General features: G+C 42.5%; 1 protein-coding gene across 3 annotated transcripts in view; it reads left to right on the plus strand.

Annotated features, from left to right (window-relative positions):
* Nucleotides 1-15,750, plus strand: part of Pde5a (phosphodiesterase 5A) — a 124,954-nt gene that overhangs the window by 94,066 nt on the left and 15,138 nt on the right. For all 3 annotated transcript variants that reach the window (XM_021157938.2, XM_021157939.2, XM_029475581.1), the window contains exons 14-17: nt 1,673-1,767; nt 9,213-9,300; nt 13,501-13,601; nt 14,913-14,990. In XM_021157938.2, coding sequence (XP_021013597.1) covers nt 1,673-1,767; nt 9,213-9,300; nt 13,501-13,601; nt 14,913-14,990 — 362 coding nt within the window. The remainder of the gene's footprint in view (nt 1-1,672; nt 1,768-9,212; nt 9,301-13,500; nt 13,602-14,912; nt 14,991-15,750) is intronic.

Below are 15,750 nucleotides of genomic sequence, written 5' to 3' on the forward strand. Positions count from 1 at the left end.
GTTCTTTTCTTTTTCTTTTCTTCTTTTTTTTTCCTTTTTGTTTTTTCCAGACAGGGTTTCTCTGTATAGCCCTGGCTGTCCTGGAACTCACTTTGTAGACCAGGCTGGCCTCGAACTCAGAAATCCTCCTGCCTCTGCCTCCCCAGGATTTGGATTAAAGGCGTGTGCCACCACGCCCGGATCAAGTTATTTTCTTATGGTGATTGAATAATTTATCAAATAGTGGTTGAAAATTAGCGCAGCATAATAGTTGGCTACTAACTTTCTTTCATTCACAATAAAATGTTACATAGTAAAATCTCTTAACATCATGTTACATTTTCATAATCCCTGGGTCAATAAATATTTCCATCAGAGGAAGACAGTGAAAGAAAAACATTACACTTCTCATTTTACAGTCAACTGCTCCACAGTGGAATTACTCAAAAACCACCAAATGTCCTGATAGATGAGTTCATTGTCTGCCAGATTCTGTGGAAGGCTGCCACTTCTATACATGCTATTCCAGACAGGTTTTGTGTCATGTGCCTTGGTCAGAGCCTGAGTAGAAGGAAGATCAGTGCAGAAAACAAACGCACAAAGTATCCATTTCTGTCAAATATCCTACTTTCTTAGGTTATCCATTTTAAGTAGCTGGTTTTAAAGGAAGTGACTGGGCTTGGGTTTAGCTTAGCGATCAAACACTGGAATACCATGTGTAAAGCCTTGGACTTGACTGCAGAACCTTGTCTAAGAAGCCATACAAAATAACACAGCAGCTATTTTACCCCATAGAAAAATTCCTAAGAAAAGGATAAGCTTACCTTGGGTTGGCCGTGAGTCTTAGGATTACCACTACAGAAAGCTGCCTGTGCTTCTCTCGGTGAGAAGGAGATGACGGTTGTCACAGGTGCTCCAGAGTCACAGTGCTGGGCCTTCCTGTGGGATAGTGTGACAGTTTAACTTGTATTTCATACACTGTGTCACCGACCACGGGCATAGCACTGTAAACAATATAAATGACAAGTACTCAGAAATAACTGATATGTAGTCTAGGACTATATTATGCAAGATTTGAGAGCCATTTTTCTAGTAATTTTATTCCTACTATATTATTTAATAGTCACGTTGTCTCAGTTGCTTAACAATATAGCAGCCGATCACAGGGAGGAAATCAATGGTTACAGAAAACAAAAGAAAGAATATTAAAGTGTGTTAAAGTCACTCCACATCTGTAAACATAAGATTCATGGCAGTACTAACGATGGGTGGGTAGAGTATTCTCTTTCTTTTTTTAACTTAAAAATTATGGAGTATGTGTTGGTGTGCACGTGTTACGGCACAGGTGTAGAGGTCAGAGGGCAACCTCGGGAGGTGGGTCTGTCCTGTCCCTGTCTGTTACCAGACCTGAACTCAGGTTGCCAGGTTTGCATATATAGCAAACACTTTTATCCACTGAGCCAGCTTGCTGTTCCCAGATTATTCATTTTTGTAGCCTTTCAATTTTTCTATTGTTTGGTGACATTTGTAGTAGCTCACTGTAAATGGCGACATGAACGGTCTCCTGCAGAGTAGAATTTCTGGAGAACGCTCTGTGGCCACACCAAGTACGGGATTTAATACTGAGAAGTCATAGGAGAACACCACGCCCCACACTTTCTCTCTCTCTTTCCTTCAATGCCTTTGCACACAGAACAAGTTGACGGATCTGGAGATCCTTGCGTTGCTGATTGCTGCTTTAAGCCATGACTTGGATCATCGTGGCGTGAACAACTCATACATACAGCGGTAAGATGGCTTTGCCGAGAAAACGAGAAAATGCTTCCTTTGCATTGCTGAACGGTACTTTTTAAATTTAGAGCTAAAAAAAAAAAAGTACAAAGAGTACATTGGCCAAGTTTCTTTACATAGCCTGGCTACGTTTAAGGAAAATGGGAAGTGGATGCAGGTGTCATACTGTACTGATCACATTTTAGGCCTGAAGTTCAAACAGTATTTCTGCTGAGAATCTTATTGCATGACCATTGTGAGTTCTGCTTTAATTTGTGTGCACCCAACTTTTAATCCCAACGCTAAGGAGGCAGAGGCAGATAGATGTCTGTGAGTTCGAGGCCCGCCTGATCTACCGAGTGAGTTCTAAAACAGCCAGAGCTACACAGAGAAACCATGTCTTGGAAAAACAAAACAAAACAAAACAGAGGAAGGAAGGAGAGAAAGAAAGAAAGAAAGAAAGAAAGAAAGAAAGAAAGAAAGAAAGAAAGAAAGAAAACCATGAAGAGTAGTCCAGAAGGGGTAGGATTTTTACCATGGAGTGGAAAAGACTGTATTTGAAATAGTGTTTACTTTGGCCCTGCTTGCTTATGATGCTCAGTAGACTAAGGTTTTCAGTTTTAGTAGCAGTGTATATTACCCAGTGTTAGAGAACTGAGTTCTGTGGTCAGTCCATTGCTCTGCCAGAATTCTTGTGTAGCCTGGAGCAAGGAAGACAATTTCTCTACACCTTAATATCCTTTAAAATGGGAATGATGGTATGCCCATATCACAAGGCTGGCATGTGTTTTCAGAGACCACAAGCATCACCACCCAGAGGAAGGTTTGCCATATAGTATGTTAAATTCTAGCAACAGCTCCTAGAGATGGTTGTACTGAGTGTGACACTCTCACTGGCAGATCTTAAGAGTAAGGCTCTAACCTCTGGGACAACACTTAAGCGGCATCTTGTGATGACAACTGAGCTAATGAAATTGACAGTACTTTTCATCAAATATCAGGCCCCTGTTGCAGTCTGGTCGACTTCTTGTAGCAACTTGGTTGAACAGTCTACGATTTAGTGGCAGAATTCGTTATGACTGAGCGCCTTTGTAAGTGTGCCAGTGACCTGACTGATCACTCCCAAATGGAGATCCCAAGTGTGTTCCAGGGTGTTTGTGAAGGCTCTCTAATTGTCGTCCATTATTTGATAAACAGAAGACTTAGTGTAAGAAGAATTGCAAGGATGTGCAACCACGTCCTGGGCTGTGCTTTATGCAATGAGAGAGAACAGTCTTGCTTGTCACAGGCTGGCTGTTTCCACTTGAAAACCTAGAGATCTGGAGAAGTAACTTGGTGGCGTGTCCTTTGTCAGTGTGCCTTATATGACTGAGATCCAGAGTGTCACGTGAGCCATGCTGATGAAAGGGAGGTAGCAACAGGAGAAGCCCCACAGTGTGTCACAGGGAGTGACCCATATGTGTCAGCCCATACATGCACAAGGCTATCCCCTTGCCTCACCCAGAAAGAAGCAGCTTGTTATTAGTTCATATACTGCTATTTTTTTGTAGAAATTGCTCTCATGTTGCTCTATATAAGTGAAAAATAAGAAAAAAATGCAACTCTATTCTCATTTAAATTTTTAAAAAATAGGTACTATTAAACCATTTTTTAAATCTATTAAATTTTGTTCATCTAAAACAATTTACCCAGAAGTACATCTGGAGAGGTAGTGTCTTCTCTCTAGGTAAAAATTCCTGGGTCTGGGAGCTGGGCAGAGGGCAGGGGGCACTTAGATTGTAGAGTCTTACTTTCATACACACAAGGTAGTAACTCTTGGAAAAAACTAAAGTAGTTCAGAGACTTATTTCTTCCCAGGTCACTGTGCTTTGAGTACAGGAAAATAGGACTTTTTCTTTCCTGACTGGTAATGACCGGTACTTAAAGTAGAGCTGGTAAGCGGGATACTTAAAGTGTCAAGTGGACACTTGAGGTGGAAAGGTACTGTAAGCATCCCCATATAAAGTTATTTCTTCTAGAGGGGCATACAGTACCAGACCCCACGAGATGCCCAAAGTGACACATAATAAAAAATACAAAAAGAAGGTACAGAAATAAGCGCAGCTAATCAGAGAGAAGGAGGTATTCATTGGTAAGGGGATGGGAAAGCGAAATCATCCTCTGGTAAACTGAAATCTTGCTGCTTCTTCCGAAATGACTTTGGGGACGCTACTTTGAGGTAAGGCTTTTCTTGGGTAGGAGGCCATGCCCTTGGACCACTGTTGGCCTCCTTGCTTCCTTCCTTTAGTAGGAAGACTGAAATTGCCGGGGAATCCCACTGGTATCCTGTGATCTATTTAAGGGCACTACTTCCACGTACCCTTTCTTGATGGGAGGGAAGGAGGAATTCTCTCAGACAGTTATGGACATGAACATAGACTGTGGTCGTAGTTCAGTGGATAGAGTGCTTGCATAAGCATGCATGGAGTTCTGGGTCTGACCCTTAGCACTATGTAAACTAGAGTTGGTGATCCACTCGGGAGAGAGAGGCAGGGCAATCAGATGATGCTCAAGATTAGCCTCAGTTACACAGCACGGGTGAGGCTAGCCTGAGAACATGAGAGAGATGCTGCCTCAAAACAATAAGACAAAATGAGTGGGCAGTTAGAACACAGTAGCTAAAGTACATTCACTTTTTTAAAAAAGCTATAAACTTGTATCACATAGAGAAAAAGTTTCTGCATCAAACCTGTGGCCCATACCATAGGATTCGCACGTGCGTTTATTTGCTTAGTTTCAAATCCAATGACTATAAAATGATTCATCAAAAACTGTGCTACATGTTGGGCTTATGCATAATGAATATGTGCTAGAGCTTTGGTTCTTTGTTAGTGACATAGACAGTGCAGTTCCTGACCCTTGAAATGACAGTGACAGAAATTATCTACCACGTCCTGAGAGTCATCTGATGCAGTGGACTTCAAGTGTACATAAGAGAAGGAGTTTGGCCAAGCAAAGTATGTATGGTCCATCTCCACTCTTCCTAGAGAAAATGAGACTAAAGCTAGATGCCGAAACGGGGATGGATTTTCAGGAAAAGTACAAAGACATTCCAGGAGGCTGTGAAGTAGGCACCTCACAGAACAGTAGTGGTAGACCAGCAAGAAAATGGACAGGCACGAGGACCCACAAGATCCCTTCCAGGAAGGGGGTGTAGCACCAAACAGCATGTAGTAAAATTGATAGGATTTGTAAAAAAGGAACTGTTGCCATAGCAACAAGAACATTTCCTAGGAAGAAGTCACAGCCTGAGCCACATGATAGATAGGTTGAAATTAGAACCACAGAGCTCAATTAGAGGACTGCCTCAAGAAGCCAGTTATAAACCGCCAGTCACACAGAGTAGAGGGGGAAGAGGCCAAAGGAAAGATGCTAATTAACTGAAGGGAAGGGAGTTATGTGTATCAAGGGTGGGGAGGAAAAAAAATCATGACTTCTAGTCTGAAAAACTGGAACAATGCTGAAAGTGGCGAGTGTGAAGGAGCCGGGCCATAGGTTACAAAGCTGCGGAGATTCCAACCCTGGGTCCTGCACACGTGACAGGCAGAGTCAAGAACATGGTGGCAGCAGCCTGGGTGACAATGCTGCTTTTCTCACGGGACATGTATTTTGCATCAACTTCTAAGGCTTTGTAAGACCAAAGACTGTGCAAGACAGGAAAATGAGGAGCAAGTATGCCAGTCTAGTAATGTTCGCTGACGTCAGCATGGGAATAGAATTCCACAGTGGCAGTGGTTTCCATAGGACCTTCTGATGTGGCCTTAAATAGAGGCGACATGAAGACATTGGGTTCGAGATTTTTTTTTTTTTTTATAAACAGGAAATCTGAGACATTTTCACCCATTGCTTGATTCATGAATTTGTATTTTTAGAATGTAAGTAGAGACAAACACATTTTGGCATCTGTCTGTCTCGCAAGTCAAAAATCCTCTCTAACGTGAAGCAGTTCTTTCTGCCTCACCTAAATATGTGAAGTACATTTGAAGTTCCAAAGGGTTTGTGCTATATCTACCTAATTGCATTTCCTGGACCAGCTCCTAAGTAGGTCAGTGAGTAGACACTGTGTAGGGCCCCGAGACACCAGGACAGTGCAAGGCAAGGAGAGGAAATACTTGAAGCCCAGACTGTCACTCATATCATCATTGACAGATAGACGTACTCTATCTGAACATTTGGTCATCAAAATCACATGCAGAAATGCTCATTTATAACAGTCGCAGCCTAGGTTGATCTGAAACCCTGGTTTGAAATAAAAATTAGTGTATGTGTAGTTTATTAGTGACTATGACCTACCCCCCCCCCCCCCCCCAGGAGCAGGAAGAAAGGCCTGCAGTGAAGAAGGGAGAGAGGTAGTATGCCAATATGGCACATATTTGAGCAGCTGGTACTCAATTCTGCCAGAGGTGATTCGGAGGAACCATAGAAGGGAACCTGGAGCTACTCAGCTTTTAGGCAGAAGGCAGGAAGTCCCCTCACCCCTTAGTCAAAGGTGGGTCCCAGGACTCCCTTCACCTACACTGGACAGGGTGAGCTCAGTTCACTCCTGTGGGCACCACCAGCTGTGGGGTCAGATGAGAGGTAGCCAGGGTGGGCCAGGACAAGGTAGAGAGCTTTCTGATTGGCACCGCCATCAAGTCTGTTAAAGAACAAAGGAAACACTACATCAGTGGCTGAAAGAAGCGGTGGGTGTGAGGGTTCTGATTCAGTGCTTATACAGTGAGGTACAATACTAATAAACCAGGTAGCACAATGCCCGCCATGTCACGGGCTCTTGATAAATGGAAACTGTTCTCACTAGGGAAAACAGCTGTCAGCAAATTCCAAAGGTTTACAGTCTGGTGTGGTGAAAGATTTATAAGCAGCTAACCCCATCTGAATACATCGGATACTAAACTAAGGGTGTAGCCTCTAGCTTCTATTTCAAGCTGTGTGTCTTACGTATATGTGAGTCAGTTGGTTAGTTTGGCTGATAGGTTCCCACTTTGTGTCTTAGACTGGCCTCTAACTAAAGCTCCTCCAGCCTCAGTGTCCCTAGTGTAGCACCCTGATTTTCTGCTCTTTCCTTCTTGTATAAGTGAGAATAACAGACACCTAAAAGCTTTCCCTTTTACTATGCCTAACGTGGATGGGGGAGGTGTCCGCCATGCTAGTAAAGTTGGCCTCAATATGGGAGAACAGTGAAGAACAGAGAGTCTGTGAAAAGGTTCAGAAGAGAGGTTATCCGCCCTCCTTATCTTAGCCTGTTCTCATTGCAGGACATGTCCCTGCCTGCTCCCATGTGATCCAACGCCAGGACACCTAGCAGATAACTCTCCCCCACTTCCTTCTGGCTGCCACCTCTTTACCTGAGGCACCCTTACTTGAGCCGTCCCAAGTGCACCCGCCCACAGTGCCCCAACTGACCCCAGGTAGTCCACACATCACAGCAAACCCTTTCAACAAATCTGCTGATGCAATTCGGTTCACTGTCTGTTCAACTTCTTATGTTAAGTACAGCTCCGGATCCACAAGTGCAGATCATGAAGTGGAGGCAGAGCAGAGAAGAGCAAGCAGTACAGGAGGACTTGGCCAGGTTATGCCAATAGGAGCATTAAATCGGCAAGATGGGTGACCCTTTAAATAAGAACAGGCATTGTCACCCGCTCTCCAGTCTTCATCTGCAGCTTGTGTTTCCCACAAGCATCTGTCTGGTTTTCACTCTAACAACCAATACTTTTTCAGGGCATCTTGTTAGTTCTTGAGTAGCTCTTTTTTTTTTTTTTAATAAACAAATAAAATGGAAAACAATACACTAGTGAGGAAATAGCAAAGTGTTCATATTTTTAGCACAACCATGGGGCTTCGAGATTCAGAAGCCCCATTCCTACATATTTTAAGAGCAACAAGTTCCAGGAGCCTCTTGTCTCTTAAAGAAGGAGTTGGAAGCCAAGCGTTGCTTGTCACAAGTGACGGTCATGAGAAATGAAGTGGAAGGCTTCCTGTCGTGCATTCAAGTCCTTTTTGTGACTACTGTCCCACACATACAGTAAACAGTGCAGTGAATATCCTTCCCCCTCAATTTACCCAGCAGGAAGTCTTCAATGCTTCTCCCAAGGTCAGCTTAGAAAGCTTGGGGGCTGTCCTGCACTCAAACAACCCCGTGACTCATCTTCCTCCTTCCTGCTTTCCTACCCCCCTTCTCACACACATACCACACACACCACACACACACCACACACACATCACACACACATAATACACACATACATACCACACACACACACACACACCACACCACACCACACACACACATACATACACACCATACACACACACACCACACACATACACATACCACACATATACACACACATACCACACATACACCACACACCACACACACACACCACACATACACACCACACACACAGCACACACACCACACACACATACCACACACATATACCACATACACACACATATACACACCACACACACACACATACATACCATACACACACACCACACACATACACATACCACACACACACACACCACACACACACATACCACACATATACACACCATATACACATACCACACACACACCCCACATACACATACACACCACATACACAGCACACACATACCACACACATATACCACATACATACACATATACACACCACACATACACACCACACACACACCACACCACACACATACACACTACACACATACACATACCACACACACACCACACACACACACACACAAATGCCTCCTTTCTAAGTCTATGTCCATACTGTCCCCACCTTTGTTTTGCTTTCCATTTTTCAGACCCTGTGAATTCCATCTCAGTAGGAATGAGCTACTCATATGTAGGAACACATGAATGAGCTACTCATATGTAGGACACATGAATGAGCTACTCATATGTAGGACAGATGAATGAGCTACTCATATGTAGGAACACATGAATGAGCTACTCATATGTAGGAACACATGAATGAGCTACTCATATGTAGGACAGATGAATGAGCTGCTCTCTGAACATCTTTCTAGAGGAAAAGGCAACGTGGGCTTGTTCTAGACTTTAAGTCAGTTGCAGTGCTGAACCTGAAAACTAATACAGTAACAGGTATTGTTGGGTAGTACAAGGCTGTGCCTAGGGCTGGCAGTCTCTGGCCTTACTTCCCATATCCTGTGTTTTCACATTTCAAACCAGTGAGACTGCCCTTTAAACAAACGGGCAGCCTTATTCTTTGAAAACAGTTTACGTCAGTATTTATTTCTGAGAGATTATTACTCCCACTCTCCTCAGCAGGGGAGAAAATTATTAGTTTGTTTTTGAGATAATTTCAGATAATAATAATAATGAATTGGTGAAGTAACATGTTTAGGAACGTTTTCTTCCTTTCTTCTTTCAACATGATCACTCCCAGGAGCGAGCACCCGCTGGCTCAGCTGTACTGTCACTCCATCATGGAACACCATCATTTTGACCAGTGTTTGATGATTCTAAACAGCCCAGTAAGTATGTCATTTATTGTTGTGAGTTTCAAGAGAGCTTTATATATGCAGTTGTATTTTTAGGTTTTGGACTGATTCCCAGCATCATAAATTCTTGAACATTCTCTACTCCTTTTTGGGTAAGGAAGGATTAGCCCAAACATTCTACGGCCTCACGTCTTGGACAGTAAAAAACCGATCTAATGTTGCCCATGAGGGAAATTTGATTACTGACCTTTAATTACTCCAAACTAGAAACTGAACTGGTATTTTATAGCTGCTGCTTAACTTTTTAAACAAATGAGTGGTATATAAAGACCAGTATCTGTTTCTTCTTCTTCTTCTTCTTCTTCTTTTCTTTTTGGTTATACTAGGATTGAACCTAAGGCCTGGGCCTGCTAACCAGGAGATTTTTCCAGGCAGCTGTAATCCCAGCCGTCTCTGTTTTATTGGAGCTTCTAGCTGCTCACAAACCATTTTGTTAAGGAACGAGAAAGCTATTGGACAACTTGAATAAGTGAATATTTGTAAATGTAAGAAAACACATGAGTTTGCTAAGTAAAGACACAGTTAAGGAACATAACATTAACAAATAACATGTTCATATTATCTGTTGTCTAGCTGTGTTAATTTTGTAAGAAAAAAAAGAAAGTTTTCCACTATTACATTGAACAGTCATGATGCATGATACATGATCTGAGGAGATTTTATCATAAGGTCTTCACATTTGCTGGGCTTCAGTCTAGTTTTCTCCCTGGCTAGAGGAAAACTAGGGAGTCACATCGTGGTCACTATTTTTAGGGCCAGCCATATAATATACCATTCTTATGTTGCAAACCAAAATGGCCACTCAGGGATAATAGTTGCGCTATGAGCCCAATTTCTTCCTTTGCTGCCTCCGCCCGCATCTCCTGCTCCTTACTCTGCGTTTCGTCTTACTCCTTCCTTCTAACTCCTATGCCTCCGTGTCGTTCCCTCCTTCTAACTCCTATGCCTCCGTGTCGTTCCCTCCTTCCAGCCAGAGAACAAGGAAGCAGAGAGGCAAGAAAAGGGGTCTGGCCATTTTAACAGACTGACATTGCTGAGTGTCCCTCTCTTTGTGCCTGGTGGGTGATGGTAACGTCATCACCTCTGCAGAGCACCCTCATTGTGGGGATTCCCCACAGCAGCTACAGAGTTGGCCAGCCAATATGGTCTTGCCTTTTAGATTTCTTGAGCAGAATGCATCACCAAATCCCTTCTAGTCCCACCTCCTCACTGAACACAGAAGACATACACAGGGTCTCTCTCTCCTACTTGAGGCAAGGGGAATTCTCACCTCTTCCCTAATACCTTGGTGTGACTAAAAACTTAAGAAGCAGTCAGTTTGGGGTGCAGCTCAGGGGTAGAGTTTGTTTTGCATGTGTTAAGGCACTAGGTTGGACCCCCCAACACTGTTAAAAATGAAAGTTACACAACACATTTGGCTGCCTCCTATGAAGGTTTATATGAGACTTGATAGCGTTTGCTGTAACATGGAGCGCAAACTCATTGATAGGTGACTGGCATCATTTTAACGTGTCATGCTATGGGAATAACATGCAAGTTATTGTAGGAACGGTTAAATCCTGGCATTCACTAAGAAAGCATTTGAAGAGTGAGGTGCGGGCCATTGTTCCCCTCACCTCTGGTCTACATGAGGCTGAGGCATTGCCTCTCTGTTATTGCCTCATGGCTTACAGCCCAGCTCTTTCTTCCGTTGCTCTTGCTTGTATGCTTTCAGTACATTCAGAGGCAGCCTCGGGGCCTTCTGGGTCAGCTCACCTCCCAGAACCTCTCGTGGTTGGCTTTGCACTCTGATTCAAAGCAGCATAGGTCTTCAGCGATCTGCCCAAACACCACATTTCCCATCAACTTTGTTATTTTTAGTGTACAATTTTCCAAAATCGAGCCTGGAGAAACATATGCATGTTAGAGTAGAAACATCTGGACTTTCCTTGGGAAAGTGCTCTGTAGCTAAGGCTTTTTATTTATTTCTTTGGTAGGGGAGGAAGTAGATTTAAAAAAAAAGTGGGCTCATCTATCCCAATCTGCCCTGAATAGCTGAAAGCTAGTCTTGATCCCCTAATCCTCCTGCCTCTACCTCCCAAGTGCAGGGATTATGGGAGTTTACTACTACACCCAAGTTAAAAATGTCCTGTTGGTGTCTTATTTCAAGTTCAGTTCCAAAGGAAATAAATTACTAATCTTTAGAAAGGTGGATTAAATATTTTCCTATCATACTTCTTTTGTTAGATAATATATAAATTATTATTTCATATGTTATTACTTAGCATAACACACAAGAAATCTGGTTGTACATTTTGCCGGCTTAAGTCATAAAAGCCGTCTATATATATATTCTATCTTTGTAAGCCCAATTTAGAAAAAAATTTAACAGACTCTGCTCTTTGGAGGAAAACTGAGACTGCAGTATCAAAAAAAGACATTTTGATTTCTGCTGGAAATTGACTTATCTTGAAAATAAGTAAGGGCATCGGGAGTTTTCTGAATAGTTTCTTTTGGCCCAGATCTAAAATGATGAAATATTTTAGAATAATGATTGTGGTTGAAATTATAGATTCTGGTCATTATTCTAGTCCATGTTAGTTTCAGACTCTCATTCCCGGCCTATCGTTGTCTTTGCCCGCAGCCTGCCCCCCCCCAGCTGAGCAAATCAGTTCCAGCTCCCTGACTTCAGTCTTTGCGTCCAGATCTCACTTCTAAAGCGCCGGGTACTTTCTTGGCCCCGAAACTTAGTAACACTTATGATTCAGCTTACACACATTTTGAATGTATTTGGAGTGGCTGGTGCTTTGTTTAGTTCAAGATCAAAGAGCTACTCTGTCTTGAATTACAGACAAAAATACAGGATGTTATGTAACAAAAACCTTCAGTGAGATATACATGGGTTACCCCCATGGTCCCCCTCGCTTGTTTAGAAGAATATTTTTTACTAATATGGAAATATGACCTACAAGGAAAAGTTAGCATGATTTTATTATTCTTTGTGGGAGGGGTTGTAATATAATTACATCATTTACTCTTTCTTTTCCTTCCTCCCAACTCTCCTATTTACCCCTCCTTGCTCTCTTTCAAATTCATGGCCTCTTTTTTTCATTATTATTACACATGCGTGCATGCGTGTTTGTGCTCTTCCTTGGGGGAGACTCACCTGCTCTCAGCATATGGAGTACTCACTCCCCCTTAAGGGTTCCTTACAGACCTTTGAGCCCAGGCTTTCTTAGGTTACCAGCTAGTAAAGCACCTTTGGCTCAGGCCTGCTAACCATCTACATTGTCACGTTCATCAGGAACATGTACAACTCTTAGTACTGGTTAAGGTCTATAAACATGAACCAGCGGTGTCACCAAGTTTGTTACAGAAGCCACAGAGTATTGCTCGCACTTTTGTCCCCCCTGGTAAGAACACGCTCAGGGCAACCGGAATCTTCTGTGGCAAAAGCTTTATTGCTTACCCCTTCAGGAGCCAGTGGAGAAGAGAGCCAGAGAGAGAGAAAATGGCGGAAACCCGTCCCTTTTATGGAGGACTGTCCTCCGCCTAGGACATGTCGCTCCCTGATTGGCTGCAGCCCATCGGCCGGAGTTGTCATCACGGGGAAGGGAGAGCACATGGGGTGGAAAACTACCCCACGTGGAAAACACGGGTGGAAAACACGGGTGCCAGTGCCATCAGCGCCATCTTGTAATGGCGAATGTGAGGGAGGCTCCTTACTACAGAGGAGTGTCTCTAATCAATTATCTAAACGTTTCACAACTCTATTCTTCATATTCATTAATGTGACTTGAGTTCATTCTGCCCAAAGGAAAAGGACCTAATCAATTATCTAAAAGTTTCACAACTCTTCATATTCATTAATGTGACTTGAATTCATTTTGCCCAAAGGAAAAGGATATATTTATTTGGTGTTTATATTTCAACTCAATCTCAAGGAGGTGATGAGTTTGAAACACACATGTATAGAGGCAGGGATAATGTCATGTAGCTGATTTTGTCTTTCCTGCCAGGGTGGTGTCTAGTGATAATGAACAGGGAAAATAGTACTTCATTGCATATACTTCAGAAAAGCAGGCTGAGTATACGAGGCATGTGTTTAAGTTATACAGCTAGAGCTTCAGAGTTTGTTCTTCACAGCAGCTCCCGTGGGCAGAGCACTAACTATGTTTTTCTTGTTATATAAAGGGCAACCAGATTCTCAGTGGCCTCTCCATTGAAGAATATAAAACCACATTGAAAATAATCAAGCAAGCAATTTTAGCCACAGACCTAGCACTGTACATTAAGTAAGTTTTAAGAAGCGATGCCCTCCAAAGTAAGTCTTGAAGACATTTTCCTGTCCGCACTGGGAAGTGTGTATAGAAGCCAGCGCCCTGACACAGCTGTAACCAGAATGGTAGATTTTAAAAATAGGCGGTCAAAGGAGCCTACTCCTTGGCACTCGTATAGCTACAAATGCTAGCACAAGTCTATGCATGATGCTCTTCTATGGCTGTGTCTCTGAAACTGCCTTGAGTCATCATGGTGGGTTCCAAAGGCTACCTATTTTCCTCCTTTCCCTCACTTGCCACTCTCTGCCCATTCGTGATTCTTTTATGTGGCCACCAAGCCAATGGGGCAGGCAAAGAACACTGAAAGTGATCCGAGTTTCCTTTTATTTGACTTTCGTGGATGAATGTTAATGTAGAACTGTGAATGTTGACGTAGAAGTTAAATGACTACAACACACACACATCCACTGCTCGCTGTCTACAAATGTATGTGTGTCTGCTTTGTTGAAATTTGGGTCAGTTTAAAGGGAATCAGGCCAGAAGAAAATAGAGCAAAGTTCAGGTTGTTCAAAAGTAATTTCAGAGCACAGATGATCAAATCACAAAGAACTTGAGAAATATCACAGTCTGCAGAGGCTTCCCATTTTTACGTCACGTGAGCTGCTCCTCTCTGTGTGGAACTTTGATAGTTGATCATACACAGTCCATTTCATCATGGACGTTTATCTTTTGTTTGGCCTTGTTTCTCAAGATGCCTGATGACGCTGGGTACAAAGGAGGTCTTTCCCAGACGCTAATGACCCTTACATCTGTGGAATGACAGGAAATAGTGTCTAAAACTTGCTCCTTGCTTTCAAAGCATGTCTCATCTTCACTGGCCTCCTTTTAATCTGCAGCAAGATGTGGCTGAATTAGAGACCTTTGACCCTCTTACCCCCATGTGCTTCGGAGATCTTAAATTATTCTTGCCAACACATTTTAACTCACACTATTCCATGTTTCAAAAATAAGTTATATAATTAAATAATTTAAAAATTAATTAAATAACTAAAATATTTAAATAAGAAATATCCCTGAGTTGAAATTGCCATTATTTTTGATCTGGAGTTACAAACAATGTGACATTTTTTAAAAAGTTTCCATTGTAAGTAAGCCAGGATCGTGAAGGCAGGACGCTGAGTGTGGGTGAGGCTTTGATGTTGGGTTCTGAGATGGGGACAACAGAGATTTTCCTCATTATGTGCTCCATGAGTCTTGTAGATCAAGGGGAGAAGAGCAGGAGGACTCACTGGAATCACTCATGTTTTCCTAATTTTTTTTTTAAAGGAGACGAGGAGAATTTTTTGAACTTATACGAAAAAATCAATTCAGTTTTGAAGATCCTCTTCAAAAGGAGTTGTTTCTGTAAGTTGGCTTTACTGTCTACAAAAGCTTGGCTGCCTGGTTAATTTTCTCTGAGCAGTCATTAGTTGGGATCATTTGTTATGGATAATGACTTTCGAGGTTGTCGACTGCTCCCAAGTGGGATATGAAAAGCTGAATGTGGTCATTGGCAAGGAAGGAAACTGACAGTTGCCTTGTTGAAGACTGACTGATGGACACTATAAGGAAGTGGCTCAAGATTAGTGTTTTGCTTCATGTCTCCCATTCTTTGGGATGGAAAAGGAAAAATTAACATCCTATAGGCTATGAGAACAAGATGGTGGCTGCTAACGTTACTGCTCTTGGGCCACAGCACAGCAGTGCTTTCCAGTGGACCCGCCAAGGGGACCATGTTTCCACCTCAGTACACAAATTCCTTTCTTCTAGCTGCAGATGATAGCTCTTCTGCTACTTGCCTCTGTCTTTACCTTGGCAATAACTTGTATCAGGAAAACAGAACCAGGAAGGCACAATAGTCCCTGCACTTGGAAGGATGAAGGAAAATGATTATCACAAGTTCAATGCCACCCAGAGATATAAACTCTGAGGCACTGTCTTAAACAATAAAATAAAACACAACAAAATGACAGTCAATAGCTAATGGTCCTGCAGATTACAGATAATGTTGCTACAATGCCAATGTCGACATTTTTTTAAAAAATAGATTGAGATTGCTTAGTCTGCAAAGCAAATATGCAAATTAAAAGGAAACAACATACAAACATGGGGCTGCCTATTCTAT

This window comes from Mus caroli, chromosome 3, assembly GCF_900094665.2.
Source record: "Mus caroli chromosome 3, CAROLI_EIJ_v1.1, whole genome shotgun sequence".
NCBI classification, from domain to species: Eukaryota; Metazoa; Chordata; class Mammalia; order Rodentia; family Muridae; genus Mus; species Mus caroli.